At 43.2% G+C, this 21285-nt stretch overlaps 1 protein-coding gene across 1 annotated transcript; it reads left to right on the forward strand.

The window, feature by feature from the left end:
* The first annotated feature begins 283 nt into the window (after positions 1-283).
* PPP1R3C (protein phosphatase 1 regulatory subunit 3C) lies at positions 284-10942 on the forward strand. Its single transcript, XM_086616772.1, has 2 exons — positions 284-297; positions 9997-10942. The coding sequence occupies exons 1-2, from the start codon at positions 284-286 to the stop codon at positions 10940-10942; spliced, it is 960 nt and encodes a 319-aa protein (XP_086472898.1).
* The last annotated feature ends 10343 nt before the right edge of the window (positions 10943-21285 follow it).

Here is a 21285-nt window from a genome sequence, read left to right on the forward strand (position 1 = left end):
AACGGCCCTGAAGAAATTGCACAAATTTCTGGCTGCCAACCTGTACAGAGGCTTTGCCACAGCAAACAAAGAAGTTCTGCTTGTGTTCTACGTATGACAGAACATCATGGATCTATTTAAAATCCTGAAATAAAGGCCAAGGGAAGTGATTATTCCCCTCCATGGGGCACTTGTGAGGGTGCATCTGGAGAACTGTGTCCAGGTTTGAGTCTCTCAATAAGAGCCTCACAGACTAACTGGGGTGAAAGCAGCAAAGAGTCACCAAGATGGTCAGGGGACTAGAATGTGCTGCACAAGGTGAGGCTGAGGGAGCTGAGTTTGCTTAACTTGCAGAAGAAAAGGCTAAGTAACAGTGGGTTGGACTGCAGCCTCCCACCACTGAAAGAGGGAGTAGAGAGAAGATGGAGCCAGACTTTCCCCCCCGAGATGTACAGCAAAAGGAAAAGAGGCAGCAGTCACGTGTTGCAGCAAAGGAATTCCAGGTAGATAAATGTAAAAATTACAAGAGTGGTTAAGCATTTGCACAGGTTGCCTAAAGAAGCTATGGACTCTTTGTCCTTAGAGGTATTAAAAGCTCAGCTAGACAAGCAACCTGAGCAGCCACATCTAACTTTGAAGCTAGCCCTGTTTTGAGGAGGAGACTAGATTAGATGACCTCAAAAGATCCCTTGCAACCTTAGTTATTCCATGACTCTAATTCTCCAGAGAAGCATGCAAGATTTTTCTCACTCATTAAATTCATTTTAAAGATTGCAAAACTTAGAGTAAGCATTATTGCATACATGGGGCAAACCCGTTTTGACAGTAACCTCTGTGTTCTGGGAAGCAGCATCCAAGAATAACCCAAGGAAACCAATTTATTGCAAATACGTTATTTAGACCACAGATCTTTCTGCACTCAGAGGCCCTAACTACTTCCCCTCTCACTGCGGGATGAAACAAGACTGATGCTGTTACAGCACTTGAATTTAAGAGCTTCATTCTTTCCAGAAAATCTAAAAATAAAATTAATCTCTGCATGAAATTTGACCCCTTGTGAAACTGGGGAAATATACATATATACACACACACACGTATGTTGTGCATCCAAAAAGAATAACCAGGTCAGATCCTAGAAAACTCCAATTTTATGGCTGAAGTGATTAGAAATTAGACTACACCTGAAAGAGAAAAGGTTCATTCATCCCTTATGCCATAGGGGAGCTTGGCATAGACCTATGCCATAGGGGAGCTTTTTCCCCTCACATAGCAAATCCAAGAAAAACTCAACACAGAATTTCACTGTACTAATTTCCAAGCCGTGTTCTTCCCTTGTGATACACAAGACAAAACAAACCTTGTAAGAGAACCTAAAATACAGGAACGGATCATGTCTCTTGGGTGGCAGAAGAAGAAAAGGAGTGTTATTCAGACCCTTCAGAGGCTTCTAAACACTCTGGGTGAACATAGCGCAGATTTAGCTGGGCTGCTGTCAGATGTAGCAATGCTCATTCAGGACGAAGGTTTTCGTTCAACATAAGTTTTACAGGAATGGTAATCATATTGAAAAATCATGTGGCTCCTGCTAGGCTATAAGGAATTGTTCACATGTGGATAAAAAAAATCACATTTTTGCTTGAAAGACTGCAAAGAATGAGAATACTTCCCACCTAGCTGATGGAAGTGTCTATTCAACCAACATTTGCTTGGTCACACAGTATTAGACATAAACCCAATTATAAAGCAACATTTCACTTACTGTTTTCTCTGAAAAAGACCAGTGATCAGCAGAGGTAGTTCCTCCACCTGGGCCTAGGAAAAAGAACAGAGAATAAATACTGATTATCTGTACACAGCAACATGATTTATATTTATGAAACATTTGGCCGCAGAATCTCAAGGTTCAACCTTCTTGGGTGCGTGGTTAAAAAACCCAACAAAAACCACAAAAAACTGAGAAAAGAAATGTAGTTTCAAAAAATACTACATTTCTTTCAAACATCTAGGAGGGCCTTTGCATTCTCAAAAAACGGTCTGTATTCATAAGCCAGATTTTCACTCACGTATAAAATATATGTATGCATTTTGTTTTCCGCACTCTTGTGAATCCTTCATTGGAAGTTCAGATTATTCCAAGAATGAATACCTACATTCATGTTCTTCCTTCTTTCAGTTTTTCCTTCCCTTTTTACTCTAAGTAGCAGCAATTTATAAGTAACATGGCATTGTCTTTATTTCGTCAGTTGCTTACCACGTACAACCATAGCAATTATACTTTTAAAAGGCTACGTTTTGCATAAAAACTGTTTAAAGGAATCTTGCTCGAAATACCCTGAATTTAATATAATCACATTACACAAAACATTTGAACAGCCTGAGATACATTTTCTTGCTTTTTCTATGTCAGTTTTTTTGGAAAGCAGAGCACTTCTCTTGCACAATACATTTCCAAGGCGATGACTCATCTACCATTGACTAATCTGTCATTTATCAGTCTTAATAAGATTAGACATTTTAAATCAATTTCTAGCTTCTAATTCAGTCCAAAGCTTTCAGTTTCTAAGAATTTAAATGTCTTTGAATTTAACCTTACCAGGTTCTGAGACCCAGTACTGGCAAGAACTTTTGGCTGTTGACTTAAAAAGAACCAGACCTAGACCCCCCTACACCGTATCCTGGTGAGACTGCTGATCTTCACAGTTGCTGTAAGAAAGCAGAAACCCCATCCATCTCTGCATGATTTCTCAGCGAGTTTGGCTGCGTGCCGCTTGCCCCTTTCTCTAGAGGATGGGTGCGTTCTGCCAGGCAGATCCGCAAAAGGGCAGATTTCTGCAAGCAAGCTGCAACTGGGTCGGAAATGGATTTACTGTCCTGTCGAAGTCTGAGTTTTCAAACATTGTCTAATAATGAGATATCTGGAAAAGTTAAAAATTTCTGTAAACTATTCCCTTCTCCACCTTTGCATCATTTTCTCTCTTTGAAATGTTTAGTTGTATTTTTTACCTTCTTTCTTTCAGAGTTAAAAGTTTATTCCAAGAGCAGCATATCCCAAACAAACACGGCTTAGCAGTAATTTCATCCTGAATGATACCAACAAAAAACACTCTTGGAGTCTCCCAAAGCATAGCAGTATTGTCATAATAAAGAGGAGTTTTGTGGGCTCTGGAATACTTTTTTCCAGAATTTCTGTGATTTATCTCTCCACAGTGATCGCAAGTTACTGATGCGCTCTTGGTGAGGGAATCCAAAGGCTAGAGCATGTTAGGTCTGGGTGAACCATGAGGAATGGGGTAATAAAAATTCTGAAAAGATCAAAAACTTATTTATTCCTCATATGGGCTGTGCCAGTGCTGAAGAAATCCCTAAAACAATAATGGAGTTTCCCAGGACAAGTTTCTTCAGTATATATTTGTAACCATTAGGAATTTTCAAAGTTCACCAAAGGGCTCTAAGAAGCAAGTAAAGAAAATAACCTTCTGTTAAGACTCAATAAGGCTTCTGCTCACTGTATTTCATCAGATAAATCACTGATTTTAAGTTTTCAAAGGCTCACAGGCTCAACTCAGTTTAGACCTCACTAGCCTTGCTATGTACCTGAATAATTACTATTTGCATCACAGCCACATTCATGGAAACCTGCTGCCCAACTTCATAGATAAATACACGTTTACAAAGATTAGTCTTAGTAGCAGAGAGCAAATATTGAACAGAAGAGCTCAATTCAAGGCAAAAAAAACAAGGCTGGTGTAAACCTCGTGTGGCAGCACTGTCCTCTGACCTAATGGGCCACATCTCTCTATTATCACAGATATTCTTTCATTAAAGCTCTGCTTCATTCACAGGTGATGCTGCAGGAACCAAATGTGTGCCAGGCGAAAGCAGGTGGATATTTTCTGTTTTCTAGTAACCCCAGTATTTAGCCTAGCAATTGATTTTAGTCTCAAGCCCAAAATCAAATAAAAAATTTCCCTGTTAAATTGCATACTATAACTGCATTGAGCTAGCCTTGCTCTCCCACCCTGCAATCCGCAACAGCAGTTTTTCAAGGGATGCATCACCATGCAAGTGAAATGGAGATTTCTATTTTTTTCTCTCTCTAGATATTTTTCCTATAAATGTGGTCATGACTTAACTTTGTTCTGAGGAAACGCTTACTTATCATTGCTTCAAAAGGCTTCAATTAAATGCCAAAGGCCATTCAACTTTTTCTATGTCCTCAACTGCAACATATCTCCTTTCTTCCTTCCTGGAGCTGTGGAGGACAGCAGAGAAGCACAGTGACCTGAAAGTAATAACGTCAGAGTAAACCACAAAAACCTTGTTTAATTACTCAATTTCAGAACACAGACTGAAAAAAAAGCAGCTCTTTCATTCTACTCTGCCATAAAATGACCAGAACCAACAAACAAATGACTAAAGCAGCCCATTGCTGCCCAATACCTGACATAAAGGCACAATCACTCATTATCTGCTCTTAGAGCTGCTGATTGAAAGTGTTGGTTAGTTCAGACAGGTGAAGAACAGGGAGACCTGGAGGGTTGTCCACATATGAAAGCATTCACTGTGGAACTAACACTGTATATTTGTCTTTGACCAGAACAGTGAGACCCCAATTGCCTGCTCGTCACCAAGCAACCTCAGCAAACTCCTCGGTAAGTGAGCTTGTGCCTTACATGCCTCCGGATCATCCAGGCTGCAAACTATTTTTAAAATCATACATCTAAAGTTTACCAAAACTATGGTGACTCTACTAAAACCGTATTTACTATAGCTAACTTGTTGCAATTAGCTTCTTGCATTTTAAATGCAATGTTTTCAGAAAGAGACAAAAAGCTAGTCTAGGTGGTCAATTTTGGGTTTTTTTTGTTACAGAAGCAGTTGGAGGTGCAACCTCCTATGATGGGGCTTGATTTTATAATCAACGCTGCCTCTTACTATATATATATACACACACATAGACACATATATATATTTCTGCCATTGCTTCTATGTGTACCTACAAATGTCAGGAAAGCTGAAATGCCACAAAGTGCTGTCAAATGCACAGTAAGACAATGATTTTTTTTTTCCTCCGGTGCTCCCATTTTAGCAGCCCTATTTGAAAAGTAAGACAGACAGATAGATCTACATGTTTAAGCTGCCAATGACAGGTAAGCTGCCGAACCAAAGTAACTGGAAACCTGAGTCCTCTATAAAAAGCGCAGCTAGAGACCATCATTGACAGTGGAAACGGGTGTGCTACCTCAGATAACCCCATCGGTTTGCCTTGATGCAGAGACATCTCCTCATATGAGGAAAGAGTTACCCTGGCTCTGCACAACGCTCTCTGCTTGTATTGGCAATCTGAAACTAGGACACGGGTCTGCGGCCATGAACGTGCTCCAGATTACCAAGTAGGCACGAAGTTGCTGTATCCAGTCCATATTTACTGACTTGGGCAATGATCTGCCCATGAAAATCTCTGTATCTCACTACAGTTTTTTTTCCTAAGCACATCACCTTAAATAATCTTTCATAATGTTTTCTAAGTGGGGCAAATCAGGTATTTTAACACAACAAGAACAAAATGTTTTATAGCGGCAAACAGTGCAATGAGCTACTACACAGTAGCAGAAACGTGTAGCAAAGCCTTCAGGTGACTCCTCTTGTGCAGGCTTCAAGCATGGAATAAAATAATTTCCCAGGTGTTACTTAACGCCTGCACATAGGTAGTGTAATATAGCAGCCTCAGCTGCTGCATGTGCTCCCCGGTAACGCAGCAGCCCAGCTAGGCAGTGCTACAGGAGAAGCTGCATGGACAAAGATTCAAGTAGCACAGGCTCATAAACCTCCAGAGTTATCCACTCATTTTTTATAATGGGTAAATAGATGAGATTTGGTAAGTGCCAGCCATGCGCCCAATCCTCCCTTACGCCCGCGAGGAATGTTGGGCCCTGCGTATCACTGCCAGGCAGGCAGCTGGGGCTGGAAGCATTTGTAGCTCTTCCTAAAGAGAAATAAACCTCTTGCAACTAGCAAGTACTGTACTGTGTTCAGCACGGGTACCATTTTCTAGCACTTTCCGTAAGCAAACCATGAGAAAATGTCTTCCACTTTTGAGGAGGAGCTGGCAGTCACCGAGAGTTAAGACAGACAGAGAAGGAAAAGGAGAGGAAGAGGATGTGAGTGGTAGGGATGTGACTTGAGAAGCGGAGGACCGGGGAAGGTCATCCTGAATAACTGGCGTCAGGGAACAGAGCAGTACTTTCCAAAACCTTGTCTGCATTGCCAGTTAGTACTTCAGGCTTCACCTGTGTGACACTTGGTGTCACGTACTGGCACGAAAGGCAGGAACTTCAGTCACCAAGGGTCCAAGCTGAGAAACTGAAGTCTTACTGTCCTATGAATACTCTCATTATGTGCACAGAGACAGCGTACTGATCCGCATGCCACACGTCAGTCAGCAGCAGTCTTCCCTCTCTAGCCCTTTCATGACTGTTTTTTCTCTCTGCTTCTATGTAGCTTGGATTTAAAATGGAGGTGTCCTTGTCACCACCCGCCATGCTCACACACTATCTTCTAATAAACTCTCACACATAACATTGGAGCTTTTTAGGGTTTTTTTTCCTCACAAACCAAGAACAGAAAAATAATTTGCATGAGCCAGAAAAATCCTGTATTATCTGTTCATTGCTGTAAGCCCCTTCTGCTTCATGCAGAGCACGGAACTTCCTGCTGTTCATTTGTGCACGGTCTTATCTACTGGTAAAAACTATGAACTCAGAAAATTACAGTTCACAGACTCCGTGTCACATCTTATAGGGAGACTGTAAGTCATCTGTTGCCCTTGGGAAAGAGCAGATGGGCCAGCAAGAAGGTGATGGCGAAACTGTTGATCTACAGAAGACCCACAGAGCCAATTAGCAGCCAGAGCACAGTCTTTGAACAGCAGTAGCTTGGGGATGGACCTTCTCTGGGCCACTTGGCCTGCAAGAAGACAGCATGCTGCCACCCGTGGGCTGTCCATCCCTCCAGCATCTGCAAGGGCTTGTCAGCCTTCCCGTGCGTGGGGCCTTCTGGGACACAGGACACAAGCAGTAAAACAGCATCACTATGGCTAATGCTGTAGGGGCTGTGTTCTACTGATTTTTGACCCTTTGCTCTATCTAGAAACAGGCAATAGATACAATGTACGAAATACAGCAGTGTCTGTCACATCCTCAGAAAGTGCGCAGATCACCGTGTTTGGGAGGTGAAAAGCCATTAAAATTTAATGTCCAAAAGTACTTTTTCACTGAGGACAAGGACAGTTGTATTCCAGGATGACAAGATTTCTGACCCTGGCAACATTATCTTACAATGTAGGGCTCCAGACCTTTTCAATGAAACTGACAGTCTGTAATTTCAACTGGATATTACTTTTGTTTCACTAGGTAGCATCCTTTAGCGGTGTCTTGAAGACGCCCTACTTTGACATGCGAAACAATACCCACTTCACATGGAAATCCCATCTAGCAAATCCCTGTTTGCTTTCCCGGTGCTTGAAAAGGCAGGTGTTTGAGCAAGCTCACTTTGAAGCTCCTGCCTGCCTTCCCCCTGCTCTGCCGAGGCCTCATCTCCTGCCTTTCTGAAGGAGGACAAGAGGGTAAGGCGCAGTTTCGGAGCAGGCTGCTGCAGCTCCCTGCTCTGCCCTGGCCCAGGTCAGGCAGACCGATTCCTGCCAGGGAGGGGTCTGCTCTGCTACCCCTCCAAAACACTTGCAGTAAGACAGGAGAACCCTGAAAATACGAAGAGTAAGTATTGCCCTTGGCCATAAGCAGGCAATGCAGCAGGGCACTGAGCCTCGGCGGGGGAAAATGGGGGAGTGGAGAAAAGGGAAAACGGGGGAAAGTGGGGAGAAACGGGAGAGGGGAAGGAAAGAAGAGGAAAGAGAAAAAGAAAGAAAGAAGAGGAAAGAAAAGGAAAAAAAGCGGAAACAAAAAAGGGAGGAAGGAGGAAAAGGTGGCAACAAATAAAAAACGAAACGGCGAGTGTCGGCGCGGGGGGCGGCGGCAGACGGCGCTCCGCAGCCGGGCCGGCCGCTGCACGCCCGGGGCACGTGAAGCGGCGGCAGCCGATCCGCCGCCGCGGGCCCGGCGGCACGCGCAGATCCGGCGGCACGCACAGCCCCGCCGCGCGCGCCAGGCCGCACCCCCGGGGGCCCGGGGCCGCCCCCTGGCCGCCCGCCGCGGGAAGGGCCCCATAAAGGCGGCGGCGCCGGCGAGGCGCGGAGCGGAGCGGCCCCCGGAGCAGCAGGCGGCTGCGCTGCCCCCTGCGCTGCAGCAGGTAAGCGCCGCCCGCCCGCCCGCCCCGGGACAGCGCTCGGCTCCGCGCGTCGCTCCCGTGCGTCCTTGTGCGCGGCTTTTTCCAGGCACGCTGCTCCAGCCCCGCGGAAACGGCAGCTCGGGAGCTTCAGCCTTTGGGGAATACAGGCTCAGAACTCGCGCTGCAGTGGTCTCATCCCTCCTCCGACTTTGTAAGTCGTGCAAAAGCGTCCTTAGGCTTGCGTAGCGCCTGTCAGCACTGCCGCACCCACCGCGTCCTGCGCTGGCGGGTCGTTTTTGCCTCTTCTAGCAGCCTGCCTTTTTCAGATTGTGGTGGTGGGCTTTTTTGGTTGGTTGATTTTTGTTGCTTCAGGTTTTTTCTTCCTTCTCTCTCTTTTTTTTTTTTCAATACTGCAAAAGCTTAGGAGCAGTTGCCCCAAGAAGCCGGTCACGAAAGTTGCAGAGGGAGTATTTTTGAAGCCTTAGTTCTTTTCCTATTAAAGTAAAGCAAAACTTGATTGATTTCATGCTGGTATTTTTCTCGTCCTACTTATGGCAAGTACTGCCACAATAAAAAAAAAAAAAAAAAAGGAGAAGAATTAAGAGGCCAGTGTACTTTTTTTTTTTTTTTTTTTTTGGCAGGGCTCTGGAATACCAGTGAGAACCCTGGGAAGGAGAAAGCCATTTATTTAAGTGACAGAGCAAATGCTCTGGCTTCTCATGACTCAACAAAAGTCTACATTTCCAGCAAGGGCTGCTTCCTTCTCAGAAGGAATGTGCTGCAGTTGAAGCCCCTTTTTACAAATATTCGAGCTAATGGGCTTCAAACGGGCTGTGTTCTTGCATAGTAATTACGATTTTCATCATCTGAGAGGGAAGGTTATAAGTCTCTACAAATAAAGCTGTAGCATTCTTACTGAATATTTGCAGTAGGCTTTCAGCATGGACTTTGGAGATTATAAAAAGATGTTTTAAAGTCAGTTCTTGATGCACGATGAGGTGAAAAAAAATGAAGTGTGGCCTTTCCTCCTCCTTTTTTTATCTTATTCATTCAGCAGTCAACATCAGCAGAGCAAAAGAGCTTTGTTATCTAGACCTGGGTTAGTAGTTCATAGAAAAATATTTCCAAAGGTACTTCAGCATTTTTATTCATCTGAATTAACCAAAAGCAGAGTGCCTAACGAATGCATGGTCGTTCAGAGCCACAGTGTGATGGTTCTGCATCAAGGGTACATAGCATCCCATTCGATGCTCCGATGGGATAGATGACTTGCTTAATATAGTGCTGTCTCTGCTCAGAGATGAAGCAGCTGATCCAGCTTGCTGGAATTTTAAGACCTGGCTCAGAGTCTCTAAAAGGGAAGCTAAAGTGGATGAACACTTTAACTGTATCTGTTTTACTGGTTACTAGAATGTTCTTTTATGGTTCTTTTATGTATTTTCAAGGAAATGTGTTTAATTAGCTGTCACTAAAATCTATTTTTCAGAGGTTCAGAAAAAGCAAATGAGACTATATTTGAATTGAAAGAGTTCAGAATTAGAAAGAAATGACTGAATAGTCTCACCCTATTTCCTTAGCTTGACCTGTCAATTTTAATTTAGGCTGCATTATTTAAAGCCGTGCAAAGACAAGGCCATGAATAATTAAGACAGTGGGTGAAGCAAATATGCATTCTTAAGAAGCTTCTTACCTGATGCAACAAATAACAACATCCCATCTTTCTGCTCATTTCAGAATGATACAGATCTTGGACCCAAGACCCTTGCCAAGCTCCATCATGCCCGTGGACGTGGCCATGAGAATTTGCTTAGCCCATTCTCCACCGCTGAACAGTTTTCTCAGCCCCCTTGAGGACTGTCAAAGAAATAACTTTGTGAACAGATTAAAACCTCTCAGACCGTGTCTTCACGTGAAACGTGAATCTGAAGCTCAGAAGAATGGCTGGAACCACTCGGCAGCCCGAGCCAAGAAGCGAGTTGTGTTTGCGGACTCAAAGGGTCTGTCCCTGACAGCAATACACACCTTCTCCGAGTTCCAGGAGCACCCTGGGTGGGATCTTCAATTTGACCTCTTAGGCCTTGAAAACATCACGTCTGGCTTAAAGCTACATGAGGAGAAAAACTTGATGCTGGGTTTCCCTCGGCCCTCAGCTGACTACCTGGACTTCAGGAACCACCTGCAGAAGAACTTCGTCTGCCTGGAGAACTGCAGCCTGCAGGAGAAGGTGCTGTCAGGCACTGTGAAAGTAAAAAATGTGAGCTTTGAAAAAAAGGTTCAGGTTCGAATTACCTTTGATACGTGGAAGACCTACACAGATGTTGAGTGTGTATACATGAACAATGTTTACAGTGATTCTGAAAATGATACCTTCTCATTTACCATTGACTTGCCTCCTGCCATTTCCTCCGAAGAGAAGATAGAATTTTGCATTTCTTACCAAAGTGGAGAACACACCTTCTGGGACAATAATGAGGGTCAGAATTATAAGATTCTCCATGCAGAGTGGAAGCCTAATGGTGTTCAGATACCATCTGCCAAGAAAGACCACGTAGATCTTCAGACTCCAAGGAGAGGACAAGAGAGAGAGCCTGATCAACTAGGCAGTCCGAGGCTGTCCAGTGGTCTCTTTCCCCAGTGGCAGAGCTTGGGTCGGATTGAAAATTCGTCACCATATTGGTGATCAATACTAGCAAGGAAGCATTCTTCCATTTGGCAACAGAACAGCATTAGTTTTGTGGTTCACATACTACGTGAAGAAGCTGCCTGGCAGGTTTTGTTGGCTATCTGAACAAATCCAGATTCACTACTCTGCGGGACTTGTTAAACCGTGTTATGCTACTGAAGTTCTTAGCCAAAACTTATCCTTGGAAAGAAAGAAAACCAAGATAAAACCCATGCGTATGCCACCTATAGAAATAGCATGCCTATATCTTAAGTATACGCTGCTTTCTTTCTGCTGTAGGCTCTCCTGAGTCACTAGGTGAGAGACTCTTATGAGGAAGCATGAAAGGAGATGGTATTTTAGCAAGCTGTAGTAACTGCATGTGTGAAAGTATGTGTGTGTGTACAGGGACATTACATGGATGGAACATCAGTGCAGTAGAGATGAGGTGATGCTGTCAGGATGGAGGCTTGCTATGACCCTCTATGTGCTTGAAGCAGAGGCAGGTAGAAATGCATGGCTAGGATATGTGGCTTCAATATAGGTTAAGAAACTTGGAGAGGATAATGGAAAAGTGGGAGAAGGGGAAGAGGTAGGATGTGCTATATAACTTGGAGATGTACAATGTTCTAATTTCTTCTTTCCAAAGCCAATCTTCTAAATCCCAGAGAAAGTTCTACAGGATAAAAAGGAGAAGACCGAAAATGATGCAAAGTGAGTGGTGGAAGTGACCACTGCTTTGAGAAGACATCTTTGCCCTCATTGGCTTTGTGAGTAATAAATGTTTTGCATTTGAGAACGAATCTAACCTTGACTTCATCATCCTACTCTCTTAGCAGACGGTTACCTTCTAATACTAAAAGAAAAACGTGCCTTTTTAAAAAAAAAAAATTAAAACCACCCTACATGCCAAAAATAGGGTTAGGTGACAAAACAGACCAAGCGATTTGTCACCTTCCTAGTCTGTAGCAGCATTAGATGATTTGACTCATCACCTGATCTAATCTTACAGCATCTGATGGTCGAGTATCCTGCTCCCTACTGCAAAGTTAGCGATGACTTTTCACAAGTGTGTAACTGGCAAGGTCCTTCATATTGAAGACAGTGAATTAGCTGCACTTTGTGAAAGCTAATTTCTATAAAAGAGCAGAGTTGCTACTAGTTTTTACTAGATGGAATATAGGCTTGCACATAAATAGAAAACTGCTCTGTTTTATTGTACCTCATTTTTTGAAGATTTTTTTTTTTAGACTTCAGTAAACTAATGTATATTTTTATCTCTATGCTTATAATTTAGCTTTCTGAGCTGTCAAACTGTAAAAGTGATCTGTGTTTCACGCAAGACTTGTGTGAGAAATCGTCCATTACATGCTCGGCAGGTGTGAATACTGGCAGACCTTTTAGCTGTACAGAAATGGTGTTAACATCAAATAAAAAATCACATTTTTGCCCATTGCTAGGAAGTATAATATCCAAGTCTGAAGCTACTTGCAATGCAGTGAGACCATAAATACTAAGGTGAAGTAAGCCTCCTCCGCTAATTGCACTTTTTCCCTATGTAACCCTTGCTGTTATGTGTAAACATAATTCTTATTTTAAGAATAAATTGTATTTTGATACACCTGGTTCTTTCTGTGTCAGCTCAATCTGTCTATTTTCTGAACTTCTTAAAATGACTTCACTTGTGATGTAAGGTACAACCAGTTTGTTCTGTGCCATGGGATGTTGATAAAGCTGGCTATGGTATGGTACCTCAGGGCCGCAGCTGCCATTACCCTGGAGACAAAATCCAAGCTCTTCACTAAATGAGAGATCCTCAAAAGTATTCACCTAATGAGTTGTGTCATTTAAAAAAACCCACCTGTGGATCTCAACACATTTAACTGGAATATTTTGGTTTGACAGGGTCTGTCAGGAATCTTGCTGTGCTGTGGGTGAGTGTCTGGCAGGAGTCGGTCTTAATCTGATGGCCAGACCCAAACTGCGGAGCTATAGCATGCATGATGCTTGCATGGGTGCATTTAAACAGCAGCACTTAATGTCTTCTGGCTCACTTTCACCTGGTACTACCCCGTGGTGCTGCCTCCCACAGCTGTATTGCTGTTTGGGGCACTGTGAGGTTGGGTTTGCTCCTCTGGTACCTAGGAGCCCCATTGAACTGCCATCAGTACCAAAAAAACTCCTTGCAAGATAAAGTGTCTGTCTTTGAGCCAGCCCCCGCTTTTTGACACTGCAGCGTGGACCTACCCTTGCAGTTACTTGGAATGGAGAAAGTAAAGTAGCACAGTAGGTACCAGGGGCCCTTGTCCCAGGGGCCAGAGGGGTTTGGCACACCCCTGCCTCTCCCCTGTGGCAGCTTAGACCAGCACAGTGACAGAAGAGGCGAGCCAACACCAGTTGCGCAGCACATGCTTTGTGGGGGCTTTCTTAACATGTCAAGAAAACTCAGTGACAAAGGCCAGTTCAGTTCTATCTGTTGCACACAAAGGCAAGGGTTTCCCAGCAAGAAATCTAGTTTTATATTACGAAAAAGCAATTCCAAAAAGGCAAAAGGACATGGTGCTAACAGCTTGTTTCTGACCTGGGGAATTAGTTGAGAGCTTCCACTTCCAAAGCCTGCGCTGGACACAGAGACCTCCCTTTCCCCAGCACCATCTACCAATCTCAATGCTAAGTACTACACAGCTTTTTAGGTGGTAACTCAGTGTCTTACTGCGCAGGAGCTCTCAGGCCAAGATACACACTGCAACACCAACTCCCTGCTCTAGAAAGAAATGCGAACTGAAGAGAGATTTATAACTGAAGTAGCTTGAAGGCCCCTCTGCCTTGATGTGGGACAATGCTCCAGCAAAGTAGATGCAAAGCTACTAGGTAGAGCAGAAGCCTCCCACCATGAGGAAAAGCAGCATTTCTTCTCCTCCAGCCAAGTTTTGTGACCAGCCATCACAACTGAAAATGATTACTTTTCCTCCTCTTCGCTGAGACATAAATCACTTAAAAATACCAGAAGACAGGTTCCTTTGACCAAGCTTTGGCTTTAAGCCAGCTTCTTGGCAAAGGTGCCTTGCAAGATCTTATTTGCCCGGCAAGAGGCAATGCAAGTGCTGCAGTGTTGTTCCACTGCTCCAAAGCCTTCCTGCAGTCGAGAGAGCAAAGGACTTCTTTCTCCACTCCCTGGAGTGCGCTTTCACCTCTGCCTCTTTTAAAACAGCTTGTGTTTAGCAGTAAAGCTCATATCCATCAAAAAGGCAACACACTCCTAGAGGAAGTATTAGCAACACTAAGGTATAGTAACTGGAAAAAAAAAAACAGACTTAACAAATGTATTTATCAGAAACTGAGAAAAACATCACCTTTGGAAAACTGTCTTAGCCCAGGGAATTCAAACATGCATCTTAGATGCTGCTCTTTGAGATACATCCTATTCAAAAAATGAAGGTATAAAGCCAATGCAATGCTTGAAACAAAGCTTGCAAACCTATAGCATCATCTCATTCCCTTAGGAAGTCATTTTTCCAGCCGCACTGTAGATTTGTATTTCTACCACTACGGTGACAGAGTGGATGACTGGATTCACTCCTATAGCTCTGTGGCTCCCAGGTGTCTAAGTTATAGCCTATGGGTGGCACAGTACTTGGAGCCTTTATTCTTCAAACATAAGTGTTTCAAGTTGACTTCTTAATAACTGTACTCACTTTTGTGAAGCTAGGCCTGGTGAAAATGCAAAATTACCGTGCAAAATTAAATTGAAATTTACTGGTGTTTCATATTAACAAAGAGTTGTCACCCTGGAAGATCAGCATCTGAATATTGCCTGAGACCATAATTGGAATTTTCACAGGCAATTAGTGAGTGTCTTTCTCTGCAATTATATATATCTAAACAAATTACCAGAATTTATATGGTAAATCTGTTAAATGAATGGAAACATGGTAAATGCTGCAGTAGTTACATATATATATAAAGCAACAACTCCTGTCCCTCTCAGACATTTACAAGCTTTAAAATCAAATGTAATCAAGAACAAAATGTTTCAGTGAGACTGAAATAAAGGAAAGTAAGGCTGTGCTAAATCCTCTCCTGAGAAGCCTCTCCTGTTTCAGGAATCACCTGTACTTCAGCCATTCCTGACTGGCATTTGCTTAACCTTTTCTTACAGCCCTCCAGTGATGGAGGCTCCACAAGCTTTCCAATTATTCTTTCCTCTTCTTACCTTAAAAGAGGCTCCTGAGGTCTTCGCCTAATTAAAATTAAGCTCCTAATTACTTGTTTTATTCTGCATAGACAAGAGGAGGAAACTATTGCTTTCTTTTTGCAATAGCCTCTAAGTGCTTGAGAGCCAAGAACAGCTTTCCCTCCTCTCCCCACATCCTTTCTCTAGGCCATAAAGTACTGAAAAACGGGTATTTTGGCTTTTTGTCCTTGTTTGGAAATGAACCTGTTAGACCTTTGGATTTTCCTTAATGCAGAAATATCACTCCCAGCTAGCTCTGGTAAAAGCCGTGTGGTGTGGTCCTCAACTTCCCCAGCGAAAGCATAACACAGCTCAGTACCCATCTTTCATTGCTCAATTGGCTTCATCTGTCTTGTACAATAAGGCTTCAGGAACGTACGTATCACTTCTGTAGTGCTCGATAGACTGTCTGTGAAGCTTGTGACAGCCGGGCAGATTGAACCAGTGATGCGCTTCACCGAACGATTTATTCTAAAGACGGCATTTCCTCCATTAAAAACATACATATTTTTCCTGCCCCTCCTCCCTATGTTGAAAACTGCTTCTAACACTCCAGCCTTTGCCTATCTCCTTTCTGGACTCGTCATTATGTTGGTCAGCTTTCATCTCTTCCATGCGAAGAGTAGTGTTTTCTGCTTCAGTGACAAGATCCATGCAAGCTTGACAGGATTTGTGCAGAACAGGCAGACTGACTTCTGGTTTTGCGGTCTTCACTGCAGGTGGCCTGGTCTTGATCTCAGTAAATACATCTTAAAACATCAGGGTTAGTTCTGGCAAGGCAAAGCATGAACGCAGCATGGTGGGTCCACTCGGCTGCTGCGAATTGTGTAAGATGATGTAGGCATTGCAGCATGTTGAAAGCAGTTGTGTACACGCGTTACATCCTCAGCTTCCTTTGAGCACCGGGGAAAAAATAAGGCTGCTCAACAGCCAAAGACTGGGCTTTCTGACAGGAGTGACTGTCAGTAAGACTATGGTTACAATAAGTTAGCAACCAGAACTGATTCAAGGAAAAAGAGTAAGTATCAAACAAGCAAGCAAACGTAGCATACCAGAACCTGGAATTCTGCAAGAGAAGAAACTGGTCTGCAGTTTACTGTACTGTAAAATAAGTAAATGGGGAAGATTAAAATAAAAATTATTTGCTTCAAAGGCACTATTGGGGAAATACCTCTGCTATCTCTTCATGTTTCAGGTCATCATAATATTTTATGAGCTTTGGACTTGCAGTGTCTTGCTTTTAGAAGTGGCTACCACTACACACTTGACTGGGCAGCAATGAGACTGATAACGCCAATTCCCCTCTTGCAGAAATGGTAAAACAAAACGAAAAGCTTCACACAGCGCAATTGCTGCCCTGAATAGCCCCCTCTTCCGCCAATCACACACACAACTGTAGTTAACCATGAAGTCAAATCTGTGAAATTGTAATGTTGAAAGCAAGTATCTGATTTTTTTTTTTGAAAGAATGTGTCTTACTGAGACTCCTTTGAGAAAATATCGTTTTAATAGATGAATTCATGGTATGCAGCAAGTATCATTAACTGAAACCAGGGAAAGCTCAGGGTGAGGTGGTTTTTGTGTGTATGTGCTTTCATGTTTTGGGTTTTTTTAAAGGCTTTTCTTCATGAGGCTTCGCTTTTGTCTCCTGCCTTCCCACTCTCAATCTCCCTCCAGTTTTCCATGCCTGGAGATAATTCAACATCTAACCCAGAGACAGATAGGTTCTGAAAGCATCCAGCTGCCTTTGCTTTAACCCAACAATTACAATAGAATTTATAGAGATTTACGAAAAAATACACCCTCAAATACAAAACTACAACACACCAAACGAACCAAAACTCATGCAAAACCCCCTACTTTTAGTCCTTAATTTAAAGCTAGTTACATACTGCAGGTCCATCAAGTCAGGTCAAGAATATTATGGTACAGCACCAACCTCTTTGACTTGGCTCTGAGCACTGTAGCAAATCCACTGACCACAGAAAAACAAATCCGTCCATAAGCTCAGAGTACAGCCACAGCCATTACCACTCTCCCCTCCTCTACCCATAAAAAGCTCAGGCCACACACTAATACCATGCAGAAAGACACAAGAGCTACAGAGTTGGATGGGTACCATCAAAGATGATTTTTCTGTTTAGGTAACAACCATATGTCAAACATGATACACTTCAAGCTCTTCATCTAGCAAAGATGAGTGATGGAAGAGCTCCTAAGATTTTCTGCTCCACTTTATTGTTCCCTTGGAAGAGTCCCACCCTCCCTCTTGCCTTCAAAGGTGCACAGTTGAGACCAGCACATGGTCTCTGTGTCTGAAACTATCATCTCAAAAGCTGCACCAGCAAAAGCATTTACCTTTTGCTCTGTGTTGAGAAGTCAGGAAATGTTAACTTCCAAGCTGTTCTCCCCAACCCTAGAGCTTCTTTTGTTTTTTTCCCCTCTCGGGCTATAAGATCCTCCTTTTCTTACCTGGCATAATCTTCTGGAAGACCATGGGTGTCTGAATTGCTGGACAGTATCACTTTCAGAGGTCTGTCATCATCTTTATTCAGGGTAGTACATAATCTCAGTGCACAGGAATAGTCCATTGGTGGAAAGGAGACCCCAGCAATTAAGATAAGAAGAGTTAGGACCACTCATAGGTCCTCCAGACAAGAGCGAAAAACCATCCCCATGAGCAGGAGATGACGATAATGCTTTAGGGATAGGGGTTATTGCAGAAGTAAATCTTCTGCAGGCACAGTGTCAGCTTGGGAGCGAGAGGTGGGCTAGTGCTGAGTGCTGCATTAGGAGCAGCTGAGAAAATGGGAGCAGCAGGTGCTGATTGTAAGGCACACATGGTGGTTAATTGCTAAATAACCAAATTACATTCATTCTCCTCCAAATCTAACCTTTACCGTGCTGGGGAAGAAAGAAAGGAGTGTTTCACAGGCCCCTGTCTTAGCATCCTAGTTATACTGGGACTAGTCGTCCAAACTTTTACATTGGCTTATGCAAAAGCATGAGGTCAAGGCACCACTGAAGAAATATCTGAGCCTGTGCTGAATGCAGTGTGGACCTTGTTAGTGTAACAGAGAAATGGTGTGGGTACAAGGTGTTTCTACTCAGCTGGAAGAGACAGTGATGGGGCAATACATTCTGTGATGAGTGAAGACTCTGCTCTATTTCAAATTCCATGAGCAGCTGAATACCAAAGAACTCAACTCTGATATTCATTCTAGCTAGTAATTAGGAAAACATAGTATTTTGATATTTTCAGTGAGAACTTCAAATGTCAAGTATTATGCTCTTATTCTCAAGATCTGTTACATAATTAACCTTGCATTTTATTTTATTCAATTAAAAATATGCTACTTCTTAAGTATAAAATGTCACACAATTGCTGCAAATGTACATTCTGGGCAAGTACAGGTTAGGACGTCATGTAGTCATAGCCTCAGGCAGATATCTGACAGTGGAGGTTGTGCTGGGTTTCTCCTCGCGCTTCAGTCAGCATTTAGAGATGGAAAAAAAGAGATGAAGTCTGTTTCCAAGATCACATCTTGCTACCTAGTTATTAGAGATCACGTCTTACTCCTGCCAGCTCTGGGAGGTTGCCCAGGACATACACCTGAGCTGAGCTCAGGGTCATGGTGGCTGTGAAGGCGTTCACCCTGGCAGATGTAGTCTTTCTTGTCTTTCGTGGTAAAAGGGGAAAGAATTACTTTTTGTCAGTGTGGCAGTGATGGGGAAAGAGAGGCCTGTGCAGTCATTTTAAGTAATCAATCACCTTCCCTGGGCTAAAAGCTTCTTCGAGACAGCAAAATTTTACCCTTCAGGATCTATGGTTCACAGGTATGTACTGATGCCTTCCCCAGCCACTGGTGAACATATAGCAGCAGTGCCATTACAAGGAACGATTAGGCAAAGACATATTTATAGTTAATTGGCATGTTCAGGCAGCAAGAGCAGAGCCGAGTGAATTCTAAATGCAAAATACTCCCCCCCCCTTTCCCATATGGATTATATTAGCCCCTCTGGCATTTGCTTATCCCTCTTGGGAGCCTTTTCAAAGTGTTCTCAGCTCTGAGATTTAGTGCCTGGCATCGCTGACGTGCGGAATTAAAAATGGAAGGCATATTTGCCACCTTCTGTTTTTAGATTAGCAACAGAGAAAATAGTCCTTGGCCTGCACATAAAGCCAGGAGGGCCCAAGGGATGCAGCTGCAGTGTGAGCGGAGGCAGGAGCAGAGAGCCTGTTGCAGGGCAGCCTGGATGGAGGGAGACAAAAGTCCCTCTGGAGCTGCAGGATCAACTGGAGGAGAGGGAAGCTGGAGATAAAGCTCTGTCAAATGCTTGTTGCTGTACGTTGTCTGGCAAAGAAACCTGTTGAAGTGTTATTTCTGGAGAAAGAGGAGAGTGTTTTTGTATGTAGCCCTTTGGCCAGGAAAAGGACTGGGTTAGAGCTTAATTGATATCAGCAGTTGTTAGCCATCAGAGTGGTTTGACAAAAGATAGTAAAAAACCTGATTTTCACTGAATGATTCTAATGTACAAAACTAAAAATCTTTTATTAAAAACAATACAGAGAATGGGAAGTGTGTTTTCTCCACTCCTAACGGAATATTATTAACAGCACTAGCATTCGCTTTCTGAAGTGGCCTACGGACATTTTCCAGACACCATTATACCTGTTTTCCAATTCATATTGTTTACTGAGTATTTTTTAAACCCTCAAGGCATAGCTATTAAAGCAGTACTTACAAAAATGGTCTCTCATAAAACTTTTGAAGGGTCTTCTCAGACAGCAGGGTTACCACTTCTCCAGGAAGACTAGAAACCGGAATAAATTTCTAATAATTTACCTTTATTTTTATACTGTTCCTTTGGTAAATAGAGCAGTGTAATTCATAAGCACATAAACTGTGGTTTAGGTGCCACAGGGACATTTGCCACAGGTTTAAAATAATCTTGAGACTGTGGTGGGCTTTTTTTTCATCCATGGTTTCAATTTTTGTCAGAGCAACTTCTTGCCTTTCCTGCTCTGAGTCACGAGTTTGTGCAGAACAGCACGGGAGCCCCTGCAGTATTTTACATAAGGGTTTATTTGTGCGCCTTTACAGAGACAAATCTGCACAGTGGTTTGTAACGTATTTTTTCCAATCGATTTTAAATTCCGGCCTCCTGCGACTAATTTTGATGTTACTATGAGTTTGCTGGTTTAGTGACTGTGCCACAGCCTCGGTCTGACATTGCTGGTGAGGGAGAAGTATCTGTAGGGCAATTCCTCTTGAACTAATGCCCATCCTGCTGGAGTGGCTTTGGCCCATTATGTTCCAGCATCTTTTGTTCTTCAAAGGGCATTCCTTTTCAACACCGTGAGCCCACATAGTTTCCCGGACAGCATGGATTTCTCTTTGCATAACGGTGCGAATTGTCTCCATCCTTCAATAAATGTGGGGTGTGTGTGACTGCCTCTCAAACTGGCAAGCAGCACAAAAGTGAAAAAGGACACAGTGTGGACTGGAGTCCCTGGATATTTTCCACCATCCGGTCCTTAATGGATGCCGTAGCTCCGTGCTTCCCACACTGGCTGCCAAGCAGAGCCCAGCCAGCTCCAGGCGCAGGGTTAAGGAGATGGCTGGGTTAGTGAGGGCTGGGCTGCAGCTCAGTGCTGCTAAAGGGCATATTCCTCTGCTCTAAGCAGACACTGAAATAGTCATACTGCCAGCATCTGCTTCCTCTTAAACATCTATTTTACTCCTACATTTGACAGATGGACCAATGATGGGGAGATGAGTGCTGAGAGCCTCCGGCTAATTTCACTGATTTGGAAACAAAACTGAGAAATACATATATTTTTATCCCTTGCTATTTTCACATGGGTTTTACTCCGTTCATTCAGCAAGGACCAGAGCTACAAATCAAATTTGAATTTTGTTTAGCAAGGAGTGGAGTAGCAGGTGGAGATGTGAGGGTGTGGCTGATCTGAACTGTTCCACCTGTTTTCATGTTTCTGCAGGTCTCCTGAATGTTTCAAGCACAATTAACAAATATATCTTTAGTGCAAAGACTGCTTTTGGAGTACAAGGGAGGAGCTATTTTTGATTTTCAGCTGGAATTCCCACCCTATGCTGAACATGCT

The sequence above is a fragment of the Tauraco erythrolophus genome, chromosome 9, assembly GCF_009769465.1.
Source record: "Tauraco erythrolophus isolate bTauEry1 chromosome 9, bTauEry1.pri, whole genome shotgun sequence".
Taxonomy (NCBI): domain Eukaryota; kingdom Metazoa; phylum Chordata; class Aves; order Musophagiformes; family Musophagidae; genus Tauraco; species Tauraco erythrolophus.